This window comes from Arachis stenosperma, chromosome 7 (assembly GCF_014773155.1).
Source record: "Arachis stenosperma cultivar V10309 chromosome 7, arast.V10309.gnm1.PFL2, whole genome shotgun sequence".
NCBI lineage: Eukaryota > Viridiplantae > Streptophyta > Magnoliopsida > Fabales > Fabaceae > Arachis > Arachis stenosperma.
The window spans coordinates 15,013,941-15,031,853 of record NC_080383.1 but is presented as its reverse complement, the minus strand read 5'-3'; the positions used below and the strand labels follow the sequence as shown (position 1 = coordinate 15,031,853).

General features: G+C 31.3%; 1 protein-coding gene across 3 annotated transcripts; it reads left to right on the top strand.

The window, feature by feature from the left end:
• The first annotated feature begins 6,085 nt into the window (after nucleotides 1–6,085).
• Nucleotides 6,086–17,460, top strand: LOC130940768 (UDP-glycosyltransferase 76B1-like). Of its 3 annotated transcripts, none has more exons than XM_057869001.1 (3): nucleotides 6,396–6,625; nucleotides 9,848–10,518; nucleotides 16,459–17,460. In XM_057869001.1, exons 2-3 carry the CDS (start codon nucleotides 10,038–10,040, stop codon nucleotides 17,379–17,381), a joined length of 1,404 nt encoding a protein of 467 aa, XP_057724984.1. In that variant the 5' UTR covers nucleotides 6,396–6,625; nucleotides 9,848–10,037; the 3' UTR covers nucleotides 17,382–17,460. The 3 variants fall into 3 exon arrangements, with proteins under 3 accessions (XP_057724985.1, XP_057724984.1, XP_057724983.1); XM_057869000.1 differs by lacking the exons at nucleotides 6,396–6,625; nucleotides 9,848–10,518 and adding exons at nucleotides 11,795–13,244; nucleotides 13,564–14,229; XM_057869002.1 differs by lacking the exon at nucleotides 9,848–10,518 and having other exon boundaries at nucleotides 6,086–6,625.
• Nucleotides 17,461–17,913: the final 453 nt, after the last annotated feature.

The window sequence follows — 17,913 nt, the reverse complement described above, 5'->3', positions numbered from 1 at the left end:
TGTTTTTCATGTAATAAATAAACAAAAAAGTACTTTTATATTGTTATACCCAAACATAATTGATAGATAAAAAGACCTTTTTACATGAGATATCCAAACATAAAATTACTTTTACTTCTCTATAAGATCTTTTAAAAAAAGATAACTCGAAAAAAGATCTTTTTTTAGAAGCTCACCCAAACAAGCCCTCAAGCTATTAACTGAGTTAAAACTCATCGAGTAGAATTCAAAAACCGAAAAAAAAAAGATAATGCAAAAAGTAAACTCCACATGCATTGAAAATTTTAGAGAACTAGAACACACAGAGCTATCAACTAAGTTGAAATTTGTCAAGTAAAATTCAAAAAATCGAAAAACTCAATGCTACAAACATTAATCATCCGTTTCTGCTCATTATCGTGTAATCAAGCTGAAGAAGCTCAAAATGAAGAATCAAAAGCACATAATTATCGAATTATTTTGAATTTTAGTTTTTTAAAGCAGATCTACTTATCTCAGAGAAGAATAAGAAGAAGTTACGATCGAAGTCTAAAAACAAGTGAAGAAGCGCTCCGTAACGTTATCGAAGAAGCATTCACCGAGGTTGAACAAGTTTTGTGGTTGAGCATCTAACAAATAAAAAATCGGTAACCCAGTAAATTAAGTAGGGGAAGAGGAGATTTGTGCGAGAAAGGAAGAAGGAAGATGGATTTTTCGTGCGAAAGAAGGAGAAGGAGGAGGAATTTTGAGCGCATAATTGAAATTAGGAAGAGGAACGTGCAGTGCATGTTGACCTAATTAAGTGAGAGTGGGGCTTTGATTTTTAATTGTTGAATTTTATATTCGTATACGTATTTGTATACGGTGGATAAAAATAACGACTGAAAGTAGTGTGCATGTAACACAACTATTTTTATATTAATTGTGTGAATAATTATCTAAAAAAATAGATATAATTGCATAGTTGTGAAAAATATTTTACACTATTAATGCATCAAAGTTAAATTCGTTATCGAACTAGATGTATATAATTAATTAGATGATTTTTTAAGGGAAATTTACCATAATAAATAAAGTGGCTTCTAATATTACCAAAATACACATTTTGCAAAACGGATACCAAATGCATTTTTTCCATAAACTATGTAAACTGCGATAGGAGACCCACGGTGTACAAATGCACGTAAACCGTTACAAGGATATCGCGGTTTACGTTCAAGGCAAAACTAATATAATCCGCGATAGGGGTGTCGCGGTTTATGTGTGAATGAGAAGTGTGCATAAACCGCTACAGGAGTCCAGCAGTTTATGCTTTAGTATAAATACGCTTTAGGGTATCGCGGATTATTCATTTGTGGTTGTTTTTAGGTTTTTAGAGAGAGATGGAGAGGTTTTGTAGAGAGGGGAAGAGAGAAAAGTGTGGGTTGTTTGAGCTTGTTGGGACTGTGACTATGACGCACGAACGCAGTCTTTACAGGCTCAACGGCGTTGCGCATGTTGCTGGCAGCATAAACGAACAGGTTAGTTTGGTTATTATTAGTTAATTTATTGCGTATAATAATATATTTTAAAGGCTTGTGATTTAGGTATTTAAATTTAGATTTAAATTTTAAAATTATAATGTAAATTATTTAATTAATTTAAATTAAAGTCTTGAATCATTTCTACAAGTTTTATTGAATTTTGTGATTAAAAAATAGGAATTGTATATTACTTGTTTAAACTTTAATATTATATTTTTTGTTTTAGATTACTTTAAATTAAATATGTCAGTAGTATTAGATACTTTTATTAACTTTAATTTAAAATTATAAGTTTAGTTTCTGTTTCCTTTTATAGTAAAAAGATTAAACTTGTTAGTGTTGAAATTTTTATTTGTATGGTTTATTCTGTCACACGTTACAGCCGACTAAGTGTATTTATAGTGTCCGGAGGCAGTAGAACATGTCTCTGCATGAAAGGATCATACTTTATCTGAAGAGGGCTGGTTTGTACCACCTGGCGAGACTCAACGCGAGGAGGTTCTGGTTGGACAAGCCCTTAGTCAGCGCTTTCATTGAGAGGTAGCATCCTGAGACGCATACATTTCATATGTCTTTCAAAGAGTGCACCATCACGCTGTAGGATGAAGCATATCAGGTAGGGCTATCTGTGGATGGTTTACCTGTATCCGGGTGCTTTACAGATTTTGAGAAGTTGATGGATAAAGGCAAACCGGCGTGAGAGTGGTTTCAGGAACTGCTTGGCGAGCTTCTACCACAGAATAAGGTAAAGCAGTTTACAGTCTACTTCACCTGGTTTCATGAGAGGTTCAGGATGCTACCGGATGATGCTACATAGGACACCGTACGCATATATGCACGGGCTTATATCATGATGCTGCTCTCCACTCAGTTTTTTGGTGACAAGAGTGAAAATCGGGTTCATATACGGGGGTTGCCCTTTATGACGAAATGATATGGGCAGTTATAGTTGGGGGTCAGCAGCATTGGCTTGGCTATATCGTTGCATGTGTTGGGTGACCAACAGAAACGTGACAAACTTGGCAGGCCCCCTACAGCTACTGCAGTCCTGGATTTTCTGGTGGTTTCCTAGTCTGAGGCCGTGGGGATTCGACACGTTTTTCTTCCCATTGGCTTCCAGGTATAGATATGTGCACAGTTAGACTTGAAGTTTAATTTTTTTTATTATAAATTTGTTTAACATTGTCTTCGTTTAGGTGAGCCACCTACTTACCGACATCCGATGGCAAGGAGGAAAGAGTTATTCAGTATCGCCTTTCGCTAGACCGCTTAGGTGATCGAGATATAAGTTTATTGATTTTGTTTCCATTTTTATCTATTAATTAACTATATCTTTATTAGTTAATGGACTAATGGACGATTCTGTCAATGTTTGTAGATTATTTGGGAGCCTTATGCTTCACTCGACGTGATGGCCGTTGTTCATCCAAAGATTTTCACAGAGGAGCACAGTCGGTTATGGCGCGCATGTACTTGCCTGATATACTTTGCCGTCATTGAGTGGCACCAGGTGGATAGGGTGCTGCCACAGTTGGGTGGTATTCAACACGAGCCTGAGCCGGCCTCGAATATAGATTGGCTCCATGCCAAGGATAGGAGGGGTGGGGGCAGATGGTTCTCAAGCTATTATCAGGTATAGCACCTTAGTTGGCACAACAGGGTTGATTCTGTTCTGAGTATCCCCCAGGTGGCTGATCCCAAGCTGTCGGCAGACTTTCTGAGATGGTGGTACAGAGTTGCCCATAAGTTTCTGTCGCTGGATTCATTAATTGCCAATCCTAGGGCAGAGGAGATCAGTCAGGATGTTTTTTAGAGAGGTTCGTCATAGGCGCTTTCTGGGTTCCGATGTCGGACGTGCCTGATAACAGGCGTGTGGAGAGGCGACGACGCATTGGTACCTGGGCTACAGACCAGGAGTGGCGATGGCTAGATGAGATGATTCAAGATGATATAGTTGGTGGCGACGTAGGAGGACATGCCGATCACCGTGTCCAGCGTGGCCGTCCTCGACCTCGGGGTGGTGCATTAGGAGTTGCATCTGGTGGTCCTAGTGATAGACCCACTGAGCAGGCAGGGGCTGGGTCTTAGGAGGTTCCTTTTACACATGTTTCGAGCTCCCAAATATACCATGAGATCGATGGACAGATGTATGATGACCTGGCGGGTCCGACGTTCATGATGGATATGGACCATCAGGTCGGCAGTTTACAGTTCTATTTCGACTTTGCAGATCTTCTCCGGGATGACGACCCTCCGCATTTTCAGCACCAAACCCCACAGGATCAAATGTCGGAATACCAGCCCCAGATGGATGTTGTGCAGGGGTACCGCCCACAAATGGAGGAGATTCAGCGGTACCAGCCGCAGATGTCAGACCCTCCGGGGTACCAATCCCAGCCACACGTTCATGTTGACCTGAATGAGCCTGCTAGCAGCCCGTATAACAATTTGTTCAGCATGGGAGGGACGCCTCCATCTGCATATGGTATGGGCATGCATGTCGATCCTCCAGCACAACAGCGTCAAAGGACAGCCAGAGTGAGATGGCTTGATGTGGTACAGGGTCGCATCTCCTATGCGCATTCGGGGATGACGCTCACGAGGAGGATGAGGACAGGCAAGAGTCGTAGCTGTTTATTTTATGTTTTTATTGATGATACCTATGTATGCCTGATTTGTCGTGTACTTTTGTATTATGTGATGGTACTTTTTAATCCCTTATTTATGTTTATTTATGTTTAGGCATCATGTACTAGTGTATACTTAATTTATTTTTCATGGACTTATGTATATGTTATTTATGGTTGGGACAATTGGTATGCCTTGTTTATGCACACTGCTCATTCACACATAAACCACTGGATCCCTGTAGCGGTTTATGCACACTTCTCATTCACACATAAATCGCGACACCCCTATCGCGGATTATGTTAGTTTTGCCTTGAACGTAAATCGTAATACCCCTATAGTAGTTTACGTTCATTTGTAAACTGTAAGTCCCCTGTCGCGGTTTATATAGTTTATGGAAAAAATGTATTTTGGTATCGTTTTGTAAAATATATGTTTTGATAATATTAAAAGTTACTTTATTTATTATGGTAAATTGTCTTTTTTTTAATATTATATTTAGAAATTAATTATTTTTATTAATGTAGTAATATAATTAATTATCAATACAAAACCCCTTTTTTGTGTCTTTTTTTTTGGTGTCTATACAAAATCCTTTTTATATATACTGCCGATAATATATAAAAATTAAAATTAAAAAATTTAAAATAAAAATTTTAACTTTATAGAATATTATTGTTATAGTAGCGAATTTAGAGGCAATGCTTTTCTTTTTGTTTTATTTATAGATTTTTCAATTTAATTTTTATAAAATGTTAACAAAAATTTACTAATCGTTTAAGTAAGTTTTGGATATTCAAATCTCATTTTGTATATGTAATAATTTATTGGCCAATGATAAATTTTTAAATAAAATTTCGATCTGCAATAAATTAATTCTTAACATGTCGAGACTGAAAAAATACCATAAAAAATCGAAATAAAAAAGATAAACCCAAAAAAACTAAGAAAAACGTGGGTGCATTAATGTTACTTATTTTATATAGTATATACAAATGCACTAGTATAAAAATGTGAATTTACGCATTTTAATCATATTTAATAATAAAATTCTGAATTTGATATAAAAATAATAATTAAAAGAAGAAAATTAAAAACAAAAAAGTTAATTACAAAAGCTTCATCCGCATCTATCCCAATTGAAGGTTCTATATCTACCCTAAAGAACAAGTAATTGACCCATTGAACCGGAAAACTATAATATATTAATATGATATTGTGAGCCGTCAAAATCAAGCATCAGAGCAAATCAACATGGTTGTCAATTTTAAAATATAAAAAACCATTGTAGCCAATTTTAAAAAATAATCGTAGTCAATTTTAAAAGGTTATAAAATAAAATATTAAAATTATTTATTTACAAAAATATAAAAAAATCATGATAATTACTAAAAATATGAAATAAATATTAGAATTATTAATAAATTTTAACATAATTAATTATTAAATATTAATCTATATATAATTAATTATATAATAATTTTTAAAATAACTAAAAAGAAACATATTCAAATTGACACCTGAATTAACTAATAAAATATAAAAAAATATATTATAATAATAATAATTACTAAAAAAATATAAAACAAAATATTAAAATTATTAATAAAAATACTCATTAAATATTGAGTAAATGTTTTTTTTATTTTTAACTATTTGGTCGATGAATTTCTCATCTCGTAAGAAATCTAAAAACATAAATCGATCTCTATCTATTTTGATATATGTACGTTCCAGTTTACAACAATTCATGTATCAAAATAGATAGAGATCGATTTATGTTTTTAGATTTTTTAAGGATAAAAAATTTATTAGATAAATAATTAGAAATTAGAAAAAGCATTTACTCTTAAATATTTATGTATTGATTAATTATACAATATTTAAAAAACTTATATAAACTAATATCAAAATACACTACGTCCATTCTTATCCCTAAACCGACAAAAGAATCAATTAATGCAATAAAGATTGAGGACAAGTTAAGGCACTGAAAGAGTGAAGAAAAGTTGAAAGCATGGAGAAGAAGCAAAAGAAGGGTGTGAGGTTAGTGCTTCTCCCTTTGCCCCTTCAAGGCCACATAAACCCTATGCTTCAGCTTGCAAACATTCTCTATTCAAAGGGTTTCTCCATAACCATTATCCACACAACCTTCAACTCTCCAAACCCTCTCAACTACCCTCACTTCACCTTCTTCTCAATCCAAGATGGCATCACTGATTCCTCTTCTTTGGATCTCTTGCACCTTGTTATTCTTCTCAACATTAGATGTGTCACATCTTTTAGGGACATGTTGGCTAAGGTAATATCAGATGCAAGAGATAATAAGGAGCCTGTTGCATGTTTGATCTCAGATGCTCTTTTTTATTTCACTCAAGCTGTTTCCAACACTTTTGAGCTTCCAAGGATTGTGTTAAGAACCAGTGGAATATCTTCCTTTGTCCCTTTTCTGTTATTTCCACTTCTAATAGAGAGAGGCTACATACCCCTACAAGGTACCTTTTACCACCAATTATTCTTCTTCTTTTCTTATGTTTATTTTTCAATAGCCATGTATATAAGTTTAATTTATGTTGAAAATTTTTGGATAAAAATTTAATCAAATTATTAAATTATTTAATAATTTTTATCTATTAACTTTATATAAGTTGATTGCACCTAAATTTTTATCATAAATTTATTATAGTATACATTTAAACAAATTTATATAAAAAATATTTACAAAAATATGTAAAAAATATATTTTTTGAGTAAAAATTCACATATAATTATCTTCATATATAGTTAATAATTAAAAATTATTAAATAATAATTTAATTAAATATATTAAATTATTTAATTATTTTTAACTATTAATTTTATATAAAGATAAATATATATGAGTTTTTATTATTTTGTTGGGTTACATGACGATAATTTATTTAAATCCTAAACCTCACTAAACTAATCCTAGCTTGTAATAAAAATTTGAAAGGGCGTGGTATGGTAAATGTTAATGCACTTTTAAAAAAATAACAAGTGTAGTTATCTTTGAATAATAATCTGTTATTAGAGGTAATACATAAATTAGCAGAATTTACACCTCTATTTTTAGTAATCTTATAAAAAAGATATTAATTTAATTAGTATGTTATATTTTTTAATATAAATTATTGATATAAAATATATCAAATAAAAAATTAAGATACGTTTCAACAAAGAATATAATATTTTTTATTTAATAAAAAGGGGTTTAAAAATAAATTAATTTGATATACTTTTTTAATATATAATATTCGTAAATTATTATTTTTTAGTTATTTTTAGAACTTAAACTCAAAAATTCGTTGTTAGAAAGTAAAATACTTGCTATTTTTATTAATTTTATATTTATTATTATTATTTAATAAATAAATAGATGAAAATAGACACGTTGTTATTTATGATAGGAGTGTTTGCAGTACGGTTTAGTTCGCTTTTAAAGGAAAAAGTCATCCGATCCGAACGCTTAATTTATGTACGTGCGATTTGGATTGGATGAACTTTTTTTGGAAATCCGATCCGATCTGATTACAAGCGGTTTGGATTTGCGGTTTTTAAATAAAAAAAAATTAAATACATATAACAAGTCTTAACATCAAATTTTAAATAACCAACAATGATATAATAAGTCTTAACAATATCTTAAAAAGTCAACGATAACATAACAATAGAAATAAAATTATATGTTAGTTAAAATAAATAAATAAATAATATTTTGAACATAAAATATTTATTAAATAATAATAATACATAAATAATAGAAAAATGTATAATAAATTGAACATGTTATAAGTATAATTGTAAATATAATAATAAAATAATAACATTATAACACATTGTGCGGTTTGGATTGGATTGGATCGGTTATGAAAAATAGATCCGAAATCCTATCCAATCCTGCAGTTTGCAAAAAATAAAATTTAATCAAATTCGAATTAGTATGATTTTAATCGATTTTAATCGATTTTTTGTTTGAATTGAATTGAATGAACGGTTTAATTTGATTTGAATTTAAACACCCCTAACTATACTGGGGTGGAGGCGGAACTTCGTTAATTAATCAACAAATTTAAGCATTAAAATTTGAATGAACTACAATGTATAACAGAGGACAAAGATTGAAATTTGAAAATACTACTGCTCTTACCTCTGTAGAAAATGGCGACAAAGAGTCTCATCAGGTCGTTTTATTGAAAAGTAAATTGTATATTATTAAAATTCAATTCGAGAAACTACGACGTGCTTTGATGAATAGTTGGACCACGCGCGTAATTTCCTTTTAATTATTAGGGCCAATCCTTTTATTTTGATGCTGCTCATCATCATACAAAGACAAAGATGCACATTTTTTCGTCTTCTTCCCTATTACAATTTATTGAAATAATATATATAATATTATCATAAAACTATTTTTTCAAAAAAATTTAAGTAAATAAAAAAAATAACATAAATAATTATATCTCTAACAAATATAAAGACCAACAAATTTTATTAGCACTTGAATATTATCAAAATGGTTATGATGATTATTAGAAAAGTATGAGAAAATAATAAAAAAAAATTGGTGTCTATTTAAATTGTGTAAAATAATATAATATAAAAGAGTATTTATACGTGTTAAGAAAATTAAAATAATAAATACATAATATCTTATAATAAATATTTAAATATGTTAAATAAATATTTAGATATGCTAAATAATTTTAACAAAAATTAATTGATTTTAATATATTTTAACAATGATAATATGACTTTTCTTAATTTATTTTTTAAAAAACTTTTTACGTTATTTAATTATAATGCATGTATATATCATATTATCATTAGAAAATATAACTTGAAGATTCATGTGTTTTATGTTGATAAGTCATAAGGCATTATATGTGTTAGTCTTTCATGAGGATGTGCTAAGTGATAACTTGAATTTCAATATGTTTAAAAATTCAGTACAATCAGGTATTCTTTAAACATGGTCTTTTATTTAGGTTTTAAAAAAATAAATAATAAATAATTTTTTTAATTTTTAAATATCTAATACATAAAAATGGATATGAAAATTAATGAAATAATAATACAGATTAAAGATTAAAGATTAAATTAAGGAACACTTACATATTAGATATTTACCAAATAATGTTAAGAAAATTAATCATGAAAATCAAAGTTAAATTAATGATTGTAAAACATGTGATACAAAAAAATGATAAAATCTCTCTAAATTTTTTGGTCAACAGAGGACAACTCCATATATATATATATATATATATATACGAAAACTCGAATCCACGACTTGTTAGGCTGCGTTTATTTTTAAGAATAGGACAGGATAAGACATTGAGAACAGAATAGAATAAGATATTGATGGACAGAGATACAAAATTTTGTGTTCTTGTATTCAGTTTGGTGATAAACTAAAACAAATTATGAAAATTCAATTTATTCTCATTTTTTTTTCATTCAAAAAATTTGAGATGAAAAATATAATTATGAAAAATTAAAAAGAATAATGAAAGAAAAAATAAAAAATAAGTTGTGTCTCTTATTAGTGTCTCCGTGTCCTTTCTGTCATGATGGATACAAAATACACTAATTCAGTGTCTTTGGACATATTATCTCTGCCTATATTTCTTCTGCCAAATACGATTTTATGTCTTAGTATCTGTATCTCAATGTCCTATTTCTGTAAACAAACGCAGCCTTAGAGAAATATGAAGAGCCTATGCAGGACAACTCCATATTTCACAAACAACATAGATTACGATTTTACTCACGTGGAGGTACACAACACGACTCGAGGCACATGGCCTAGCTTTTGGGGGCACTATAAACAAAACACCGATCCATTAAAAACAAAAGTAGTGATCGAAGAAGAAGAAGAGTTGAGTGATGAGAATGGAGAAGCAAAGGAAGGGTGTGAGATTGGTGCTTCTCCCTTTGCCCTTTCAAGGCCACATAAACCCTATGCTTCAGCTTGCAAACATTCTCTATTCAAAGGGTTTCTCCATAACCATTATCCACACAACTTTCAACCCTCCAAACCCCCTCAACTACCCTCACTTCACCTTCTGCCCAATCCAAGATGGAATCACTGATTCCTCCTCTTTGGATCTCTTGCATCTTATTATTCTCCTCAACATTAGGTGTGTCACACCATTTAGGGACATGTTGGCTAAGGTAATATCCGATGCAACAGATAATAAGGAGATTGTTGCATGCTTGATCTCAGATGCTCTATTTTATTTCACTCAAGGTGCTTCCAACACTTTTGAGCTTCCAAGGATTGTCTTGAGAACTAGTGGAGCATCTTCATTTGTTTCTTTTGCGTTATTTCCACTTCTAATAGAGAGAGGCTACATCCCCATACAAGGTACGTTTTACCATTTAATTATTACTATTTTGAATCTAAATCTTATTACTTTTAGAGGAAGTATAGGGAAATATAGAGAACCAATGGAGTATCTGTACAATGTGTGTATAATAGGGGTTTAGGAATGTTCGTCGTTCGATTTAGTAGGATATCAAATATTTATTATCCCCTAGTATCCGGATGGTTATTCTGTATAATATGGATGTATTATATGTTTGAGAAATTAGTAGTATTTTATCCTGAATGTTCATTTTTTAACTCATATTAAACCAAATAAATAGTCTATTGTACAAATACTCTATTATCTCCCTTGCGAAATTCTTACTTTTATATATATTTACAAATATTTTTAAAATACATATCAGCAAGATTTTCACTCTAACTTTCCTGGTAAGGCCTAGATCTTGTGAATTGAACCACGTGAAGTTGTGGACCGCTTCCATAATGGCATGATGCAATTAGGGTAGTTGTGACTTGTGACCTTGTGATTGAAAAGTTTTGTCCTGCTCTACTTATTCCTTTGTGACCAATAATTATTGGCGAATGATAATTCAGGAGAAAATAAGAAGGGAAGTGCATTTTGAATTAGTTTAAAATTTAAATTATAAATTTTAAATCCAAATTATTGATACAAAATATAATAGATAAAGAATTAAGATCTAATTAACAAAGAGTGCAATGCTTCTTACTTAATAAATACGTTTAAAGATAAAATATTATTATCGTCTGAAGGACTTTATAATAACATCATTTGTCATCTTTCCCATTGTTAGGGATGATAATGAGGTGGTTATGAGTGAATTTTTGTATTATCTAATTTCGTTACACTATTTTATTTTATATGAATTTGTTCTGTTATTATTTATGGATAATAAAACCTATATTTTACATTCTACTTGTTTATGCTCTAGCCTATCATTAGAGCCCAATCTTAATGACTAAGGCCCAAATCTACATCACATAGCACGTCTGATCTTATAGAGATTGGTCACAACAGAATAAACTCAATCCGACTTATTAAAAATAAGATGACATTCAACTAATTTTTACAATTCTTCTCACTAATAATTTAAAAAAGAGATCACAACTACCTTCTTAACCCAAAAAAAAAAAAACTATCTATCATTAAAGGTGGATAAATTACATAAGGATAATAAGATTATCTTTTTACTATATAAGTATCCTTTAAATTTAAGTATTTTTCAATTCCAATCTACTAAAATTTGTCTAAAATCTTTGTTAACTTAAGCAATAAAATTTCTTACAGGTACCATCATCTATCTTCACTCGTGTTTTGTTTGGTTGACATATAGAATAAGACATAGATATAAAGTATTCGTGTCTATATATTGTGTTTGGCAAAAATAATGAATAAAATACACAAATATTTAGAAAAGATATAATTATCCTTCATTCAACAAGAAGTTCTACCACCACTGTACACCTATTATCCCAAACATTGCATGTCATCACCATTGAACTTTTATTTCTTTTAGTCTTTTTTGTTTCTTTCATTATCATCTCAAATTATCATTCAAATATACAATTTTTTTAAAAAAATAGAAAACTAAAGCTCAAAATTTATCGAAAGAGACAAATCAAGAGAAAGGAGAGAAAGAGCATATCTAGAAGGTGGAATTTGGATATAGAAAGTGTAGAGAAGAGACAGGATGAATCTGAAAGAAGGGGAGTACAGTGAGGCAGCCTCGACGGCGACAATAAAGCAGAACGTAGAGGAATGCGCGTCCATAAATAGGCGGAGTAATGTGGCGGTGAATGATAAATCAGACGGCAATGTCAAAGAGAGAGGAAGAGACGACAATTGAGTTTCCATTGATGATGGTTGAAGAAGGCAGAAGGAGGAGGATTGCAACCAATGAGAAAGAAAGAGGTGGTTGTAGAATCTAAAAGAGGAAGAGGAAAAAAGAAGATTCAGGAAAATAGGAGGACACATTTTAGAAATTTAAAAACTGAATAAGGGTAAAAGAGTAAAAAATTAGTATCTCACAAGTTGTGCCTCACCAAATTCGAGGTACACAAATTTAATATTTATGTGTCCATTCGTGTCTTTCGAAAATCTATATCTCACCAAATAAATAGCAGACGTGTCACCGTGTCTATATCTGATTGAGACATCAACCAAATGCTTGCTCAAAGACATTAACATCATCATCGAAAGGAGCCTGGACGTCAACATCTCTTTCTTTGCTTCCTTTTTCCACTTAGGAAGCATTCCTAGGTTATTTTGCTTCATGCTTGGGTAGCATTTGTTCCAAAGCAGGAGTGCTCCGTAATTTCTATAGTTGTTCGACGATAGAAGATTTTTATCATTTGTCAGTAGTCGAGAGTATTTCTAGCCACTTCACTACATGTGGTATCTACCAAGATCCACACTTGCTTTCGAACAGAACAGAATTGGTGAGGACAGTAGCTAGCAAGGTAGTGGCTGACGCGGTGGAATAGAACTGGCGCTGGCAGAAAGTGACTTTGCGATGGAGGAAAAAGGCGAGACTGGCGATGGTGGTTTCGATTTTCGAAGTTCTAACGGCGGTGGCTGGACGAAAGTTGTGCCAATGACTTCGAACTCGAAATTGCGACGACGGCGATGGCTAGACGGAAGTTGCATTGGTGGCTTTGATGACGATGAGAGGAAGAAGGATTGGAGAAGCTCGAGGGAGTGCTGGAACTGGGAGTTGCGCGTTTGTGGACTGTGGAGTCGTGGAGAGGTAGGTTGGATAATGGTTAGGTTTTCATAATGAAAACGGTGCCGTTTCTAAATAAATCCAAAAAATCAATCGTTTACGATTCGATTCGACCAACTGATTTCTGGCTGGTCGATTTGGTGGTCCAATAACGCCGATTTTTCAAACTTTTGATTTTACTTTCTATCCGAACTGCATTTTTCATCAATTTATGGTTCGATCAGATAGTTTGAATCGGTTTTCAATTCCTTGGTGAAAATAAAAAATATAGTGATTGTAAAACACGTGACACCAAAAAGAAAAAAGGATAGAATCTATGTTGCTCACCATTTTCTTATTCTAGAATTCCCTCCCAGTCAACAGAGGACAACTCGACATTTCAGACAAACTCATGGGGAAGTACTGCACCCTCGAGGCACGTGACCTACTTTTTGAGGGCACTACGACAAAACCCCAATTCAATTTTAAAAACCGAACAGTAGTGAAAAGTAGTGATCGAAGAAGGAGAGTTGAGTGATGAGAATGGAGAAGCAAAGGAATGGTGTGAGATTGGTGCTTCTCCCTTTGCCCTTTCAAGGCCACATAAACCCTATGCTTCATCTTGCAAACATTCTCTATTCAAAGGGTTTCTCCATAACCATTATCCACACAACTTTCAACTCTCCAAACCCCCTCAACTACCCTCACTTCACCTTCTGCCCAATCCAAGATGGAATCACTACCCAAAGTGATGATTCCTCTTCTTTGAATCTCTTGCATCTTATTATTCTTCTCAACATCAGGTGTGTCACACCTTTTAGGGACATGTTGGCTAAGGTAATATCCGATGCAAGAGATAATAAGGAGCATGTTGCATGCTTGATCTCAGATGGTTTATTTTATTTCACTCAAGGTGTTTCCAACACTTTTGAGCTTCCAAGGATTGCCTTGAGAGAGGGTGGAGCATCTTCATTTGTTCCTTTTGTCTTATTTCCACTTCTAATAGACAGAGGCTACATCCCCATACAAGGTACGTTTTTTACCACTTATTATTATTATTATTCAATAATAGAGTAATAGACATATATAAGTTTATCATACGAATAAATTAGCATTTGTACCATGAAAGATGTAGACGCTGACAAATGTATTCATGTAAGAATAAAACGACAATTATAACTACAAAAAATAGATTCTGTGTGCCAAGAGTATCCTAACGGATCAATTGCATAACCAACATTCGAGTACTCTTGGCATATAAAAGTCATCTTTCGTAATTATAATTATTATTTTATTTTTATATAAGTATATTTGTCAGTATCTATATCTTTTATGAGTATAAATAATAGTTTATTCTTTATCATATTATATTTTTAAACAAATTTTTTTGTTATATAGCTTAGGGGGTTGTGATTTTTTTTTAAGCATGATGATAATGAGATTTGAATCTAAATCTTCTTACTTTGGATCTTTATATGCACTAGAATATATATTCTCATCTGACAATCTTGAGAATTAATAGTGTTTAGTAATTTTAAGAAAAAATATTCAGTTTGATCTCTTAAGTTATATTTGAGTCTTAATTTAGTCTTTAAAATTTCAATTGCTTCAATTTAGTTTTTAAATTTTTCAAATTCTAATCATGTTAGTCTCTCTGGTGATTTTCGTCACAAAGTCAATTGAAAAATTTAGAGACTCAATTGAAGTAATTGGAATTTCAAGGACTAAATTGAGGTTCAAGTGTAACTTCAGGAACCAAACTAAATATTTTTTTTTAATTTTAATTAGTATTTGACCAACATACATATTAAATTATTTTCAATAAATAAATTTTATTAATTTATATGTGTAAATTATGTTAATTTATGCGTATAAATTTTAATAAATATAAATATAAATTATATATTTTATGTGTATAAAATTTTATTAATGTAGATATAAATTATTACTGACTAAATATTAGTCCAAAATAATAATATTTGTTAAAAATATAATATTCATATTCTTTTTGAGTTAAAATATGTTTTTCAATTTTAATTTTATTATTATCTTAGAAATAAAATAATATTAAACTTGTGATGACCTATAAATTTTTGCTATATATTTAAGTTTCATGAACAAGTAGTGTGAGTATCGTTGGAAAAAAAATATTAAATGCATAATTTTTTTATTTTTATTTTTTGCATTTGTATATATGTACATATTAAGAAAAATATTATCATTTTCACTCTAACATAAATTAAAAAGTGACGCCTGGAACTTATGAATTGAACCACGTGAAGTTGTGGACCACTTCCATAATGGCATGATGCCATTATTAGGGTAGTTGTGAACTTGTGATTGAAAAGTTTTGCTTGTTCTGTTTATTCCTTTGAGACCAATAATTAGCGTCTGAAGCAACTTAAGTGTTAAAAATTAAAATAAACAGATTTTGAATTAATTTAGCAGCAGGATGGACCGTTCTATATGTCACACTTTGCCATAATAGCATGACATGCATGCCAACATGTGTAAATAGGCTGTGTTAATTCCACTGAGTGAAAAATATATCGAACTAATCGAAATTCGATTGTCTGTTTATGTTGGACTTAACATTTTTTTTAGGACTAAATAATTTTTATTAATATTAGTTAATATTTTAGAGCATTTGAGAGTTAATACTTAATATTTAGAATATCAATAAAATATTAACTAAAAATAATAAATTTGTTAATCATATAATATTACTCGCTTTAACTCAAATTTAAACTGATTTAATTCAATTAAAATCGATCCATTTCAATTTTAAATATTAATAAAATATTAACTAAAAACAATAAATTTATTAATCATATAATATCATTTACTTTAACTCAAATTTAAGCTGCTTTATTAATTCAATTAAAATCGATCCAGTTCAATTAAAATTGATATGGAACAATTTTGGATAATCAAATATTAACAAATATTATGTCAAAAATACTATATATACAAAAAATTAGTTATTATATATTTATATATAAATATATTTATTAATTAATTTATTTTTAATATATATTATTACTTTATATTTGAACATATCTTTTTTATTAATTGCTAATTTATTAATTTATTTCGAAAACATTATTATTGATATTATGTTCTCCTATTTTATTTCATTTATTTAATTTTCTCATCTACAAATAGTCAAATACAACTAATTAATTACAATCTTTTATTATTAATTGTTTCTTTTAACATGATTTGACCATTCTGTCTTAAATTTTGATAAATTTACTAGACTCTCAATTGGAAGAAACAGTGACAGAGATTCCACCACTGAAAGTAAAAGATTTGCCATTGATCGACACCAAAGAACCTGAAAAATACTACAAAGAATTATCCAACCTCGTTGAAGGTACCAAAGCATCTTGTGGAGTGATTTGGAACTCCTTCGAGGACTTAGAATCATCACCATTATCATATCTCCGCCAAGAATTTCAAATCCCATTTTTTCCAATAGGCCCTTTCCACAAATATTCGTCCTCGTCTTTGTCTTCGTCTTCGTCTTCGTCCTCGTTGTTAACTCAGGACCAAAGCTGCATTTCCTGGCTAGACAGACACAAACCAAATTCCGTCATTTACGTGAGTTTTGGCAGCCTCGCTGCGATAACCGCCGCAAAATTCTTGGAGATAGCTTGGGGATTAGCCTCCAGCATGCACCCATTTCTATGGGTGATCCGAAAGGGAATGGTTATTGACGATGGCAAAGAGTGTCTAGATCCGCCATTTCCAGCCGGATTCATTGACAATCTTGAAGGAAGAGGGTACATTGTGAAATGGGCACCACAACAAGAAGTTCTTGCTCACAAGGCTGTTGGTGCGTTTTGGACACACTGCGGTTGGAACTCAACGTTGGAGAGCATTTGTGAAGGTGTTCCCATGATTTGCATGCCGTTTTTTACGGATCAGAAGGTGAATGCAAGGTATGTGAGTAGTGTTTGGAAGATTGGGGTGCAGTTTGAGGGAGAAGTGAAGAGAGAGGAGGTAGTGAAGATGATTAGGGGTTTGATTGAAGGGAATAATAAGGAAGGGTCGCAGATTAGAGAGAGGGTTTTGGATTTGAAGGAAAAGGCTAGAGTTTCTTGGAATCATGGTGGTTCTTCGTATACTTACTTGGACGCTTTGGTTAATTTCATTTTGTCATTTGAACCAAAACGGTAGGTTCTGTTAGGAAACATTAAGAAAGGATCATTAATGATGCTCTTGTTAGATTTATTGACAATTCGATTCATCAAATGTTGGGAGGTATATTATTGTTGTTCATTTTATGATTTTAATTGTATTTTAAATGCTATATCTATTGTTAAACAAAAAAAATGCTATTTACATACTAAAATTAAGCATAATATATTTATGTATAAATATATATATAGTTTAACTCACTTTTAATGTATACTTTTGTATTTTAGATTAAGTATGATTTTGATCCTTAACATTGAGATCGAAAATTTATTTCGTCCTCGATCTTTTTCTCACTATAAAATGGTCTCCAAATTTTCAATTTATTTTAAAATTGTCCTTTTTTCAATTTTTTATTTTTATTACCAAATTATTCTTAATAAAAAAAATAAAAAAAGAAAAGGGGTTATGCGAAGGGGGAGAAGGGTGGGAGGGGGAGGGAGGGGGTTCGGGAAGAAGAGGGGGAAGGGTCCTCGTCGTCGCCATCGCTGTTTTTCGCCATCGCCACCGCTGC

What these genes read in the sequence shown, in the direction of transcription:
- LOC130940768 (XM_057869000.1), top strand. Translation starts at nt 13,737, where the DNA reads ATGAGAATGGAGAAGCAAAGGAATGGTGTGAGATTGGTGCTTCTCCCT. An exon ending in AGGCTACATCCCCATACAAG is followed by an intron (nt 14,230 to 16,458) that starts GTACGTTTTTTA and finishes TAAATTTACTAG; the next exon opens with ACTCTCAATTGGAAGAAACA.